Source organism: Vipera ursinii (assembly GCF_947247035.1).
Source record: "Vipera ursinii genome assembly, chromosome: 4".
NCBI lineage: Eukaryota > Metazoa > Chordata > Lepidosauria > Squamata > Viperidae > Vipera > Vipera ursinii.
In genome coordinates this window covers 84,929,462-84,946,042 of record NC_139514.1, presented here as the reverse complement: position 1 = coordinate 84,946,042, position 16,581 = coordinate 84,929,462, and the positions used below count along the sequence as shown (strand labels likewise).

At 37.2% G+C, this 16,581-nt stretch overlaps 1 protein-coding gene across 4 annotated transcripts in view; it reads left to right on the top strand.

Annotated features, from left to right (window-relative positions):
* The first annotated feature begins 844 nt into the window (after positions 1–844).
* TSGA10 (testis specific 10) overlaps positions 845–16,581 on the top strand; it is a 49,002-nt gene continuing 33,265 nt past the window's right edge. For 3 of the 4 annotated variants that reach the window (XM_083362966.1, XM_083362965.1, XM_083362963.1), the window contains exons 1-8: positions 845–1,063; positions 4,948–5,064; positions 7,902–8,117; positions 9,139–9,204; positions 12,273–12,446; positions 13,177–13,332; positions 14,677–14,850; positions 14,975–15,052. In XM_083362966.1, the coding sequence (XP_083219092.1) occupies positions 1,007–1,063; positions 4,948–5,064; positions 7,902–8,117; positions 9,139–9,204; positions 12,273–12,446; positions 13,177–13,332; positions 14,677–14,850; positions 14,975–15,052 (1,038 nt within the window). In that variant the 5' untranslated portion in view covers positions 845–1,006. Of the gene's footprint in view, positions 1,242–4,947; positions 5,065–7,901; positions 8,118–9,138; positions 9,205–12,272; positions 12,447–13,176; positions 13,333–14,676; positions 14,851–14,974; positions 15,053–16,581 lie in introns of all 4 variants that reach the window. The other variant, XM_083362964.1, reaches the window with a different exon arrangement.

Here is a 16,581-nt window from a genome sequence, read left to right as displayed (position 1 = left end):
TTGCACATGAGCAACAAACGCTCAATATTACCAAGTCATTCCTTTTTCTAGGATGGGTACTTCTATTTCAACACCCTTTGGTTTTTAGACAGGTGTGTACCTATTTATTACCCCTAATCTTTTTTGTGTGTGTACTGTGCAAATTGTCTTTCGGCCACTTTCCTCCTTTCTCAGGCCAACCTACCTCACGTGGTGGTTGTCAGGGCTTTTTTTGTCATAGAACGCACAGAAGGGCGCCTTTTTTCAACGGAATTTGTGGAACTGAAAAAAGAACTAAAAGAACTGGCCCCTGTGATGCACATTGTTGTGTATATGATAATAATAACTGATCTCTGCCGCAGGACCTTCCATCCATCCAAGGCTCTTAACAGTTGACCAGGGAATGCGCATCCAATTGGGCGCTCAATGGAATTTTGGGAATAGACCGCCCGCCCGTTCCCGACGTTGTCGCGACGCGTTTAAAGCACGAGCGGCGGTTGAAGCGGCGGAAGCGCGCCGCGCGTGCGCCCATGAAACGGCGGGGTGGGGTCAAAAGCGGAGCATTACTCGGCCGGCTGAGTGTAACAGGTATCGGAAGGGCAAGGGGCGGGGGGGTTACCAGGAGACGCCGAGGAGCCGAGAGGAGACATTATTGTGGCAAACCGGTAGGGGGCAGCGCGTCCAGGGAAGCAGGTGGCATCCCTAGGAGAAGCCCCGTCGGGGCCGAGGCCACTAGTGCTTGTCTTCTGACCTATCCTCCTTTCTTCCAGCCTGCCTGCCTGCCTGGCGGAGGGGGAGGGGAGAGAGGAGGAACTGGCTGCACCTGCCAAACAGTTACGGGGCGGGCGGGCGCGGAGAATCGCCCCGTTGCCAGTCTGGTTGCTCATTGGCCTGTCTGGCTTGAGAGGGAAAAAGGAGGCGAGGTAGCGGGTAAAACTGAGAAGCGAGTTGAGGAAACCGGGAAGGAGAGAAGGAATGAGAAAAGGCAGGCAGTACACTTTCTGGCGCTCACAATTTAGCTGCCGTCATGACTTCTAGGAAATTCCTTGGGCGCAGGAGGAAAAAACCAGAATTTCTTGCAAAGGTACAGAGAGTGTGTATAGGATAAGGAGGCACCCTTCTGGCATATGTACTTAGCAACTTTGGGGTTAATTCCACAGGATGAGGGAGTCAAGAGACGACTCTTCTGAAATGGGGGTTCAGGTAATTTTATGAAGGTTGAGGGGAGATGTGATCATTCCCAATTTCTGTTAACCCTCCAAGTGAGTACAAATAAACAAAGATTTATTGTCTTTAGAAGTTTATGTATGTGTAAGCTAGTTCTCAGAAGAAAATGTATAGATACAAACACATGGTATGAATATTACATAACTTAATTATCATATCTTTAGGAGAAAATGAAAGGCTGGAAATTCTTGTTTGAAACAAAATATTTCTCCCAATTTGGCCATGTTGCCCGCGTTCTTCCTTGTTGTTGTTTTTTGAAAAAAAAACCCTATCAACAGTCCATTGTTACAGTTCAGGTATAGATTTCTCCTTCTGTTGTGGTATGACCATTCTTTTTCCCACTTCCATGTTTGATAAATCCATGATAGATTCCAAATTCTAGTGATATAGCCAAGAACGTGCACTTTTAAAACACAGCGATTAATTAATCCTTGGCATATATGGGAAATATCTCAGCTTTTTGATATATACAGCCATCCATTTCACCATGGTGATTCTGAGCAGCTGACAACACAACAACAAAAGTAGAATACCAACTGGTCCATTTTTGGTCACTGTTAGATTAATCATTTAAAAGTATGTTTGTTAATATTTCTGAGAGTCCTCATAAGTAGTTAAACTGCGTTTCTTTATGTAGTTCATTTCTATTTATGTTTAAAAAAACCTTAGGAAGATAAGCTTACAGTTTTCCCATGTATCCAATTCACCTTTCCCCAATCCATTGAAGCAGCTGTCACTGTGATACTTCCATAACTATCTTGACTTTATTTAAAATTCTAGAAAGTAGGGAAGGCTGTGGGGCAGAATTGTTGGCTCATGCAACTGAATAACCAAAATATGCAAATTAGTCTTTAGTGGTTGACTGGATTGTTCTGCTGTTTGGTAATTTAATTCCATGGAAATTCATTTTAAATAAGCACAGAAGGGTTTGGATTGCATTTGAAATACTGTCACAGGTTCTTTTATCAAAACCCAAAGTCAGTGGGGTCCCAAAACTAATACAAGCACTCTTGGCTTTTAGGTAACACATACACAATCACACACTGGGTAGTACTCATAGTTTATTCTTACATACTTCCCCAGGTCTACTATTACTCTTTCTACTAGTATAGTCTACTAGTATAGCCTACTACAATTTGTGAGCCCTACTGCTAAAGAATGATAGTTCTGCCTATTAGCCCTAGACTGCTATCAGTGGCTTTAATTCCACTAAGTGACAGAAACCACCTCCCATCTCTCTCTCAGAACAACTCCCATGCACCCACTGCACTCTGCTGCTTTTCTGCTTGTTGCTGGGAAGCTGGGTGGCTACAGAAAGTTCTTAAAGGGCCAGGGCACCATCAGCCCAGCTGCTAGCTAATTTTCAAGCAGCCTGCCCTCTCACAAATAACTTGATATTTCTCTTTAAATATAAAATTTGCTATTATTGATAATGAATATTTTATACTTTGATTTTTTTTATATTTGTATTGAGTTTTTAATTCACATTTAATAGTTCTGTTGAAAGAAAAGTCTTCATCATGGTTCAGTCCAAGCCGGGGATAAACAACATGGCGACTGCTTTAGAAAGAAGGTTGCAGTTTATTGAAGATGAGAGCCAGACAGAAAGATGGCTCTGGCAGAAAAGAGAGTGAGCACATGTAGGGAGTGGGTTTTTATACCCTCTAGAGCCTTTTGTTTGGAGTTGTTTCCTGTTCCTGTGGCATGAACTTTGACCTGAGTCTGAGTGTGCTCTTTTGGTATCTGTGGGTTAATCCTATTATGTCCTGTCTTGGGTGGGGTATGTACATTTTAGGTCTTTGTCTTCTTAATCTTCTAGCTGGGGGCATCCAACCTTCCTGGATTATTTATATCTGCATTTGTACAGAGCTAGTTTCTGCTTGGGGGAGGGAGACTTGGGGCTATTAAGAAAACTGGGTGTGCTTTTCTGCCTCTTTAAGATCCTTTTAGAAAATATATTTTTCTGTCTTTTTAATATTTCCTTCTCTGGTGGGCTGACTTCCCACAGTTCCATTATTTGATCACTTTTAAAGAAGTATCACAGAATAATTATCCTCTTATTCAATGCAATATTAAGTGCACATATTGGAATAAATACGAGTCAAATAAATGTTCATACTTCATATTGGCATTTATGCTAAACCCATTCTGAATAACTTTGGATACTTACTGCTTTTCTAGTTTCATTTGGTTCCTCTGATTAATGCATGTGACTAGTTTTGTGAACCCACCAAAGCCTAATTTGCAGCTCAACTGCTCATTATTTGCAACATTTATCCATTGGTAAAGTTTCAGATGGGTATATAACAAAGTGTCCAAGCTTTGTTTGATTGTTATCAAACCTGTGGCTATTATCCAAGATATTTTTCTGTTAATTGACTAGCTGACACTTCCTGAAAAGTATCATGATGATGTATACTATAATTACTATCTTTGTTTCCCTGATGTTAATTAATTGTTATTTGTATATCTATTATATCTTTAAATTTGATGATAAATTCTCCATCTTTATTTAAATTTTTCCATTTGATTTCAGTAAAATGTTATGCCCATTCCTGCAATAGTAGATCTTGGTTACAGTTACTCATGCTTCACTCACCTCCAGACTGGACTACTGCAATGCACTCCTCATGGGGCTGCCCTTGAAGAATATCCCAAAGCTTGAGCTGCTACAGAATGCAGCAATGTGGGCAGTTATGTGCACTCCTAAAACAGTGCATGTTATACAGTGGTGGGATTCAGCCGGTTTGCACCAGTTTGGCAGAACCGGTAGCTAATTTTTTGTTGCCCAGGTCCAGAATGGACTTCTGGAAGTGGCACCCACACAGAGAACCGGTTGTTCACATATTTGAATCCCACCACTGATGTTATATCTCTACTATGAGAGCTGTATTGGTTGCTAGTGTATTTATTTATTATTTTTATATGCTGCCCATCTCTGAAAAGTGGGCAGCATATATATTAAATAAAGTTTGTTTTTGAGTCCAATTCAAGGTGCTGGTTTTAAACTTTAAAGCCCTTCATGGGATGTGACCAGGCTATCTGAGGGAACATTTCTACTCAGTTACATCAGCCGCCCCATTAGATCTGGCAGAGAATGCATTCTATGGGTATCATCACCTTCAGACTTACATTTGGTGAGTCCCAGAAGATGTACCTTCTCGGCCATGGTGCCCACCTTTTGGAATGTTGTTCTTTTCGAAATTGGATTTTTCTTATTATTTTTTAACTTGCCTCATTTATGTAATGCTTTCTGACTTAAACTAGTAACATTTTGTCTGACTTAAACCAGTAACATTTTCTCAAGATTCCAGATATGTTCCCAAACTTAAAAGGTTTCTCATGATCTATGTCAGTTGTACACAGTATTGTTTCTCCTAGATAATGCTGAACTACATTTCTACAATTCAATAATGCGCCACTACCTTAGACAAAACCAAGTTGAAAAAAAGCTAATCACTGATACTGAATTACTAATTAAAATTTTGACAGACTGCTCCGTTTGAATCCTCCCTTCAGTTTGGTACAGAATAAGTAGTACTTAGGCATGGTTTTTCCAAGAATTTCTGAATCCATTTTAATATAGTCCCTATTGAACCCTGTCAATTTTATTTTCAAGTAAAGTTGAATAAATTAGGCTAAATGTATTTTCATCGCAGTAACAGACAGCTTGCATTTTTTAGTTAAATGTAGCAATAAATACCACAAATTTTGACTGAAGTTATTTTTAATTGTTTATAGAGAACCACAAGAGAAGAGCTTGCATTAAGAGATCCATTTACTGAAAGTGACAGAACTTCAAAATCTGAAGACAGCCTTAGAAGCAAAGACAAAATAATCCAGGAGCTGCTCTTGGAGGTGTTGTCATAAATTTATACTATTTTGTAACAACCATATATATATGGAATAAACTTCCACTGACATCACTTAATTAGATTGCTATAATGTGAGAAAATGCTTTTTTTGTATTCTCCATAGAGACAAAGAGACAAGATCATGGCCTAGGATCAGTGATGACATTTTATCATTATGACTTAGTACCTTTTATACTAATGGTCTCTTACTGTGTGTCACCAGAAGAGTAAGATCACTTACTTATGGACACTATAGAGAGAAGCTAACCACCTAGATGTATCAAGACTGTTTAGCTCTTGTCAGTCTGAATTCAGACCTCATGGCAAAACAAGGTTGATGGTTTATTTAGAAACAGATAAAGATTGTGCTTGTCACTAAGGAAGTAAGTGTCAAACTTGATGTAGGTTGTTGATTTCAAGGTTTCCTATATGCATATGTATAATAGCTACAACAGGGATTTATATTAATATTAGATGATATATCATTTATTGTGTTTGAGTGTTCTTAAGCCTAACAGTATTAGTGGCAGAGAATTAACTCTCCTAATGTGATCTCCTCACTGGAAGACCACGGATAATTTTCAGATATCCTGAAGTTACTAGATGGTTTAGTACAGGGGTGTCAAACTCAATTTCATTGAGGGCCGCATCAGCATTGCGGTTGCCCTCAGGGGGCCAAGTGGGTGTGGCCTGGGTGGGCATGGCCTACTGGGTGGGCGTGGCTAAAGTGCATATGGCCTACTGGGTGGGCGTGGCCAGCTCTACATCATTCGCATCAAGGGTGCCTATGGGGGCCTGGCCAGGAGTGGGACAGATCTGAGGGTCTCTGGCAGAAGGAGGGTCTCTGGGCCGGGGCCAAGGCAGTGGGGGCCGTTCCCTCACTGTTTCCAGGATGGCTTCGCGGGCCGCATGAAACCACTTCGCGGGCCGGATCTGGCCCCCGGGCCTTGTGTTTGACATGTCTGGTTTAGTATGTCATCTGAACTGTAGCCTATGTTCAACTATTTTAATTCTGGAAAGAAGATATCAAATTTGGTATAGATTTAGTAGGACAGAATTTGAAAACTATATTCTCATTTAGATGCCACATTTATAACTAGGATTACCATGCATCTTATAGCATAACCGAACTTAATGATAATAAAACACAGTTTTGAAGTCCTTGGAGAAAAATCAGTGTAAATAAAATGGTTTTCTTGGAGAAAATTTGGTAGAATTTAAATACTTCCTGTTCATTATGTAGGATAAATTTCCATGTTCCTTTACTTTGTGCTAATTAAATTAGATGACCCTGCTTTTTAACATAGTATAGAGATCAAATGTAGCTTAAATCTACAATCATCATCATCCCAGTGTTTTTCCCACAGGTGCAGGATCCACTAGCTTGAACCTTCAGTATCTCTCCAAAGTAGGTTTTCTAAACAGTTTAGTGTATAATGTTGGCAAGAATTTATTACTTAGAGAAATTATTCAAATCTTAACACTAAACCTATTTTCGTTGCTTTTAGTCTGTTAGACTTTGTTGCTTCATAAATGACAGATGACCTACATTATCCCAAAACAAAAACTTTCTACTGCTGAGATCTCCGAGATACCCAAAAGAGGTTCAGAATGTGTCAAAATCAATGATATTGGGTCTTAATTTATAGGATTAAAACCATTCTATCACTAGACATTTGTGAATTATATTCATATTATAAATAATTATCTTTTTTCAGAACAAAGTGGAGAGCACTTTATGGAGATCAGATAGTTTAATCTAAATTTTGATTCCAGAATACAAACAGAAGTAAACTGTGTTCCTTAAAGTGTATCTTTGAACACTTCCATTAATTTACCTATTAACCTAAATGTAATAAATTGCTGTTTAACTTCAGAAAATATAATTCTGACCATAGGCCAATTATAAAAACTCCTTTTTTACTTAGGGCTATATGTGGCAGCTATGCCATAAATCAATATTGTGAAGCTTTTGCCACATTGTGAAGGTTTTCCCATATTAGACTTAACTATGATTTAACTCAAATTGCAAAAACATAGCTATTAGTGATACTAGTGCTATGTAGATTTGTTTTTAAATGCCCCTGTTTTTCTATTCAACCTATCTCATCCCATCTCTGACTTCCTGAACTAAGAACTCGCTTAGTAAATTCTACAGGGAACAAAATTAGAGAATGTAAATTAGCCTAGGCTATTTCATGTACCAGTAGAAAATGGCATGATTTTATTTTCTAGTCTATGTATACAGCATGAACTGAACTCTTCACACTTTATCATCTTCCAGTTTTTGGCTTTAAGTAAGTACTTTGTTCTTTCTCTCATCTCCCGAGAGTGAATAAAAACTACAAGCTGCAGTAAGTCTGTAGTTCCTGCAAAAAGTACCGTATTAGGTTGCAAAATTGCAGTATAATTCCCTCAGTGTAGCTTTAATTGAAAATGTACATGCAGAAAAAAATATGTTGATGTTCAGGCAGCATTCCCTTATATCAGCAACTTGGTTATTTTCCAAATAGTGACATATTTTTTCTTCTTTGTATTTGGAGAGGCTGGAGAGAGTTTTGTTTTAGCAAGAGGGTAAGCTAGTAGCCGAATTATATTTTGTATTCTCTGTGGTTGGTTGGTTAGAGGGAACACTGGTTTGTCCACAGCTTTCCTTGCCTGTTTTCAAAGTTTTGTGTTCAGCAGCAATTAGAATAATCTCATAGCTGATGGCTGACCTAAAATGCTTTATAGAGATCAGTAAGTGGAAATAATGACATGTGCAAGGCCTTACTTCATACAATATATTAATAAATTTGTTTCTGTGATAAAAGAAATATAAAAATTTGTTTGTCTCACCAGATTGAACAACTAAAAACAAAAAATCTTGATTTGGAGAAGCATGTTAGAAAAATACTTAATAGTAAGGAGAAAGTAACAACCCAAGTGGACAATTTGACCAGTGAGAATGAATACCTTTGTAAAGAACTTGCTCATGTAGATAAGATAGCTGAACAACTGGAAAAAGAAAAAGAGTTTGTACTTGATAGTGCTGGCCAGGAACTTTCAGAAGCCAAGGTATTTGATTTATTACATGAAATGTTTTAGATATGCAGTGTAATTACAGTATAACACATGTTGCATTGTTGGTTTTGGGTAATCTTCGGCGTATATCCCTTTATTCAGTGACCATTCAAAGTTATGTCAGTGTTGAAAAAGTCATGTTACAACTGGTTCTCAAGATTCCAGTTGTAGAAATGTTCCTGCATTCACATGATCACGAGCCAGGCACGCCCAGTTCACAATTACAGTGTTGCAACAAGCCACATCACTTGATCCCCATTTGCAGCTTCCCTGCCAGCTTTCCACAAGCCATCAAAGAAGGTTGCAAATTGCTTCATTAAGTTGTTCCCACTACATTTTCTCCTGGGGAGCTCTATACAGATCACAATATCCCAGAAATTTCATATTCCATTTCACTGCCTTTCCAAACACACCCCACTGCCCCACCTGCATTTCATGACTCATATCTGTGCCCCTCACCACCTGCCATCACTACACTTGCCTACACCCCTTGCTGGCCCTGCCATGGCCTCTGCTAACCTACCCAGAACCTGCTCCGCCAACCTACTTGTGGACCCCACCAATCCACCCACATTCAGTATTGCTTGTCTGTGGTATCCCTTACTCCCACCATACTCCTTACCTGATTCCCACTTTTCCTGGGTTACAACAGCAACTGGGATTGCCATTGCTAAGTAATGTGATTGCATGATGTACGTTATTACTACCTTAATTAGTGATGTCAATCCTGGTCGTACGTGCTCTCAAAAACAGTATCTGTATTGTTTTTATTACATTGTAAGATTATTGTATCCATGATTTAAGATATGGATGCATAGTTTTATATAGAGTGATTGCTTTTCAATGAAAGATATGTAAATATGTGATTTCTGCATGGATGAGGGAAGTGAGCCCATTATTTCTATCTTTGCTACATATCTGGTATTTCACTATAGCCCATATTGCTATTTCAGCTTATGGATTAATTGCAATACATTATTGTCATGTAAATAGTTAAATATTTTTTTCTTTCTAGTCTCAGATTAAATGCCAACAAAATACTATTAAAAAATTGGAACATACGGTCAGCATTCTTAAATCTGTAAGTTTTACATATCTTTCTTTTCTAATAAATATTATGTTACTTGTGTTTTAAAACTGATACTTATTTTACTTGACATTTAAATTATTTTATTAAAAAGTTTACGATACTATAAACCTATAAATATTAGACTCATAACCCAAACTCCACAATAACTAATTAAAGAGAATTAAATTACCTCACCAGCATATAGATGAAAACTATAAGTGTAATAGAATAGTAGAAATGCGAAAAGATCAGGTAAAAATACAATAAAAACATTAGAGTACTGAATAAAATAAAAATTGGGGCAAAGAGCTAAAACCAGGATGGTCAGTCTTTTTTTTTTTTTTTGTGTGTGTGTATATATATATATATATATATATATATATATATATATATATATATATGTGTGTGTGTGTGTGTGTGTGTGTGTGTGTGTGTGTGTGTGTGTGTTTTCTGAGGTTTTCGCGGGTGTTCGTATGTGGATCTTTGGTTATTCGGGGTTTTTCCCGCGTAGAACTAAAGGTGTAGGCGCAACGTTTCGACGGAATCCCATCCGTCATCATCAGGCTGGTGGCTTTAGCTTCCTTCTTCTGGGAGAAGCATGTGGCTGTTTGTTCCTCTTTTTTAAACTGCCAGAGGGGGTGTGTTCTGTGGGTGGAGGTGTGCTCTGATTGGGTGGGGGAGTAAGTGTGTTCTGATTGGGTGGGAGTGTGTTTTGAATGGTGGGTGTGTTCTGATTGGGTGGGGGTGTGTTTTGAGTGGATGGGCTGGTCTCAGCTGCCAGCCTTAGACCTGAGCTGGTGAGTTGTGCTGCTTTTGTTCGGCTTCGTGTTTGTGGTGGTGCCATGTTTTTATAGTGGGTGTCAGTTTGCTTATTGTGTGGTTTGGAGGGGTTTAAAGTGGCTGATGTTGTAGCCACCAAGAATGATAGACCCAAACTCATGGTAACACCACATGACATCACCACCACACAACCATTCAAAAAGCAAATCCGAACCCACAATGATAACGAGGCACAACCACAAAACAGAAACCTAAACCGCAATCACATCATCACCCAGCACAAATAAATTCAGTAGCCAAAACACTAATAACAAGAACCAGATGCCTTGCAGATGAAACACATATACAAACAGAACTACACACCCTGACAGACATATTGACAGCAAACAAGTTCCAAAAAAACAAAATCACCAATATGATTCAGCAGGGGACTCCGAAACAGAAAAACATCCAAGAAGAAGAACAGAACAACGGACGAGCCATCTTGCCCTACATAAAAGGAACAACCGACAAAATCAGTAAAGTACTACGCAAACATAACATCAAAACCGCATTTAACACTGACAGAAAGATATCAACCATCCTGAGAAATCCCAAAGACAAAATAGAACTGGAAAACCAGGGCATATACCAAATCCCATGCGCCTCCTGTCCAGCAACATACATCGGACAGACTAACAGAAGAATAGAGGTGCGTGTAGAAGAACATAAGAACTCAGTACAGAAGAAAGATCACACATCTTCACTAGTACAACATATAAACACTACGGGACACAACATCAATTTTGAAGGTACAAAAACAATCGCCAAAATAGAACATCTCAATAGCAGAATAATCAGAGAAGCCATTGAAATAGAAAAACACCCAGACAGTATGAACAAGCGAGACGACACCTCCCGCCTACATGCCATTTGGAAACCAGCATTGATAGAGAAACGAATTTCAGCAAACAAGGATTTAAAAAACCAACAAACAACCCTAAATGCCACCACCCCCAGCAAGACTCATCCACACCCAGAACAAAAACTCTCCCACACAGAAGACAGAACAAGTCAAGCAAAAGTGCCATCACCCAAGCAGAAGAACGCACACACGAACCTGACTGACCCATACCAGAGATACATGGCAGGTCCTCGAACTCGGAGCCAAACCAAAGCTCTGGGGGCCACTACACAGCCCGCTCCTCAGGACACCAAATCACAACACTCAGGATATTACAACACAACAAAAAACCCCACCCATTCAGAACACACCCCACCCAATCAGAAGACAGCCACGCCTCCAACCAATCAGAAGACAACCACGCATCCACCCAATCAGAAGACAGCCACGCCTCCACTCAATCAGAAGACAACCACGCCTCCACCCAGTCGGAGGACACCCCCCACCCAATCAGAAAGCAGCCACGCCTCCACCCAGTCAGAACACAGCCCCACCGGCAGTTGGAAGGAAAGGAATAGCCAGACCACGCTTTGCTCCTGGAAGCAGCAGGAGGAACACTCCGGCCTGATGATGACGGATGGGATTTCGTCGAAACGTCGCCACAACTTTCTGAAGATGAAAGGAACGCGGGAAGAAACCCGAGACACTCTCTCTCTCTCTCTCTCTCTCTCTCTCTCTCTCTCTCTATATATATATATATATATATATATATATATATATATATATATATATATATATATATATATATTTATATATATATACATATATATATATATACATATACATATACATATACATATACATATACATATACATATACATATACATATACATATACATATACATATATATATATATATATATATATATATATATATATATATATATATATTGCTGGAAAAACATGAAAGAATGAGATATGAAAGTAACACAGCATGAGCAAAATACTGGATGATATACATGTTAAGTAGTTTATATAGGTAATAATGTCTCTTCAGAACTTTCAATTTTATGACCATCATGGCTTTTTAGTAAATTTTCCTAGGAAACGAGTAGAGTAGAGTACAATAGAATAGAATAGAATAGAAACTTCATTCTTCAATAAAATAAATAAATTTAGTCGATTCTGTTAAATTTTTAGTTTAAATATTAACATTCATTGTTTCACTATTCAGTGAAATTCATTTTGTTTTCTCTTGTCAGCCTTTCCTTAACAAATTCATACAACTAATAATTTTAAAAAATAGGACAACTTTGGATTAAAAGTAAACAAAATATTTAGATTCTTATGCAGAGAATTTCTGTAAACCTTTAAACATGGAATTTAGTAATTGTGTTTTTCACATGCACATAAAAGGCAGCCTTGGATGTTGAAAAGTCAGACAAAAAGCTCAACAATTTTATAAAAACAATAGAAGAACAGAAAGATTATTATAAATCTGAAGCAGAAAAGTTGAAGAAGATGTATCGAAGTACAAGTCCTAAGCGCACCCCTTCTTGTTCTATTTCAAAGGTTTCCTCCCCAATTCAGGTATATATTTTTATTTTCTAAAATACAGAAAGTATGCATTTAATTTTTATTGCTTAATTATATTGAAGTCATAAGATTTTAAAAAACAGACCTTATTCTCCAATGAATTTATATAATAATGTAAAGTCTTCCAAGCTTGCCTGATTTTTGGCAAACTGAAGGATATATCCATAAAGTTTTCCTGGCAACACTATTGACATGGTTTGTTAATAATGCCTTCTTCTGAGGCATAATTTTTAAATTTACTTCAATTTGTTTTATAACTATGGAATTCTCTGATGGCATAGCCAGATCAGACACTGCTTGCCTTCCAGTTTCCATCCCAATATATACAAAATTTAGCTATCCTACTTACCTAAGTAATAAGAACTTACCTACTCTCTTTAATCATAATTGCCTATATTGCAAGGATAGATTGATAATAGTTTAGCAAGAGAATTATTGTGCTATTGGCAACTGGAAGAAATACACAACATTTGCTCATTTTTCCTTTATGATAAGTAAGAGCTATATATATTTCAAATCATCCATTTAAAACATACTTACGGTAACATAATAACTATGAAACTAATAAAAATGTTCAAATAGTTTGAAATTTGGAATATTGCAAACTAAACTTATGTACAGTTCTCCCTTCCAAAAAAGAAAGAATTTCAAAATGTGAATATAGAATCTTATAATAAATTTAAAATATTTGGCAATGGGCATTTTATCTCCATTAAACATTTAGGGAAGTCACTGTGATAAAGAATATCTGCAAATTTTGATAGAACGTGATGAGTTTAAGACAATGCTAGAAAAATATCAACGTCACATAACAGAACTCCAGGGGAATATCAAAGTTCTCATGGCAGAAAGAGACAAAGCTGTTTGTCTTTATGATCAGGTAATTTTTGGATAAAGCATTTTGATAAAAACAATTTTTGATATATTACAAAGGATTATATAAATTTGAATATATTATAATATAAAATGTCTGCTAAGTATTTAGGATAATCTAAAATAGCCTTATAGGTATTGCCTTCCCCTAAGATAGATAGTATTATAAGTTGGAATTGTCAATAACACTCCCCTACGTTTTGCAGTCCCTGTCTGAAGATATCTCTGTAGCTTTATATTTTAACCAACTTGTTAAACTGTTTTGCTCTTCTGGTCTTTTGATAGTTTGATTTTTTTTTGTACAAAGGAAACAAGTTTTGTAAATTATGTTGTTTCTTTTGGATCTTTTCCTCCATATTTGTCTTATATGAGGATGTATAATACTTCGTGCATTGCTGATAAGGAAATGATTCATAAATTAGGAAAGTAAAAGATGCAGTGAGTGATAAATTCACAGAAGTTATCTTTCTCCTGTGGTCTTATGTAGAAATGCTAATGAGATAAAAATAATATATAAAATATCCCTTGTTTTTATGATAATGGGTTTATTTTATTTAGCAACTTTTTCCACAGTAGCTAGTCAGATTATTTTTTGACAAGACTGTTATTAATACGGTAAGTTAGAAGGGAAAGATCTCCATGAATTTTTATTTATCAACAAGTTATATTAGACTGCCTTTGAATAGAGATGTCATTATTTATTGTAACTGTCATTGATGGACCTATGTTATACCATCATTTATCCTTTGGATTTTGAGTATGAGGAATAAAGCCATTTAGAATTGCTATAAGCAGTTCCTATGCCAAAAGAAAGATAGAGGAATAACTTGCAATATGTACACAGATAGGTAGATGTGTTAAGACTAATGCTTCTTTCCCTGATTTTAGGAAAACCAATTTATATCTTTCTTGTAGCAAACAATAGACCATGCAGTCCCATAGTCTTTAGCTCCTGTAGTTATATTTTATTAAACTTACATTTTTATCTCATATTATAGGTACATATTTTGAATTTATGTGATTTCCTAATGTATATTATACCCAATAAGCAGATTCCCTAAGTTATAAATCCTGGAAGGGAACAGATAATGCTGAAGAACAGAGCTATGGGTACATCTTTCCCTGCATCTCTTAAGCTTGCTAGTCGTTATGGCAGAAGTGGATCTATTACTGTTATTGAAGAAAAAAAAATAATTATCTCTTCAGTCAAATTATGTACAAGTTATGGGGAAGAGTTTTAGTTTTCAGGTCAACCACCAAATGTCTAGGATCAGATCTGTTAATAAGTTAAATATTCAGTATATACTTAGCACAAATAGATACATGCCTAAATATTAATTTTAAACACCAGGCACAGGAGGAAGTAAATCAACAAAGAAAAGAACTTATGAAAATCCCCAAAGCTTCTACAACTGCAGTGACTGTTCAGGCTGTATTGAGACGTGTGGAAACAGAAAGGGATGCAGCCATTTCTGACTTTCGAAGGATGGCCGCTGAACGTGATAGCTTGAGAGAGAGGTTAAAGGTTTGACTTTTTATCCAAGCTCATTTAAGTAGTATATGCATGTTATACCATATTCCCAAAGATTTAATCTACTAAATTAAAGTTTAGGACACTGAAAAATAATTTAATGATTTTTGTTTCATAGATTGCACAAGACACTGCATTGAACGAAAAGGCTCACCTGGAACAGAGAATTGAGGAGCTGGAATTAAATATTCAAAGTGTAAGAAAAATGTTCTTGAAATATATTGATAAATGTTGGCATCAGTAGCTAAAATGTATGAATATAACAACTTGGTAAGATATATTGAAATACCTTTTTGTAGAACTTCATTAATTATGATAAGCAAGGCAAGAGTTTTAAGCCAGTTTGGTCTAATGTTTCAGACACTGGATTAGAAGTGTGTGTGTTGGGGGGGAGGTAGTTCAGATATTGGAAAAGAACCTCTTGGTCTTGGCAGTATATTGATTATATATTTATTCCTAATTCTGCAGCTCACACTATTGAGCATCCTATCAGAAAGGCAATTCCTTTAAGTGAAATTCTGAAGTTCAACAAACCTTCCAGTTTTGTGCCGTAGCACACAGCCAAGGGATTGTGGGGCTCTGCATCCCATGCCAGGGGACTCTAAATGGGTCTAAAGTCGCCCTGGAGAGGTGACAAAGAAGGAGGCCTCCCCCCATGGATCACGGAAAGACAGCAATCAATCCATTTGATCTGGGGGAAGCCCTCCAACCCGACAGGAGAAAGGCTAGCTTCATACTGGTAACTAGCCTAAGCTACCAGCAGGCAAAGTCCAAAAGAATTAACTAGAACAATCGTGAACAGCGTGCTTGGAATTGGGTGAGAATATCAATCTTCTCTCTTCTATTTTGTTACTGATTTCCTGGAAAAGATCCCCAATAAGTAAAAAAAATCCTCCAAAAGTGAGAAGGAAGGGGATCACACTCCCATCCTTCCATAGATGGAAGTGGCGACTGAATTTTTATGGGGGAGAGAAATATATTGAAATGAACTTAATAATACTACAGTCTGGATAAATCTGAAAATTATGAAAACTGTTAAGACTTTACATCTGAAAGAGTATTGATGAAATTACAAGAAAATAACTTTTTGCTTTAAAAAGAATGCCTACTGACATCTAGTGGAGGATTAGAACATAGAACAATAGCTGAATTGACTCAGAAATTGGCAAAAAGCCAAGAAATAACAACTTGTTCCTTTGAACCTCAGTGACTTCTCACCAAATAGGAACAGAGGAAAGAATATATACTGGGCTGTCTACTACAGAATGAAAACTATATTTGTTTTAAAAACTGCTGACCTTCTGGGACTATAAATATTTACTAAGCTGTGATTTCTAAGCTTAAGAATTGTTTGCAGAGAAAGAAAAACCTTGACTTTTGGCTAATATTTTAGGGGGGAATTTACTGGAAAGCTCCTAGGTGGTGAAACATTCTGGACTCTAAATTTGACTGGCTGATAATTGTAAGATCCCTGAATAGAAGAACTATTATAAAATGCTGCTTTTAATGGTGCTTTGGTAATTGGAAACGCATTGGATTATAAAGATAAGAACTATATAAGATTTGGTTGTCTGGACTTTAAGATTGGCTGGTTTGACAAGGCTAATTACAGAGACTATCTGGAGGGGGGAGACAAAATGGATGTTACATGCCTATCAAAAAGTGGCAGGAAACCACACCTAATATCTCCTTCTGAAGGCCCTAGCCTGGAACATCAAAGTTCTG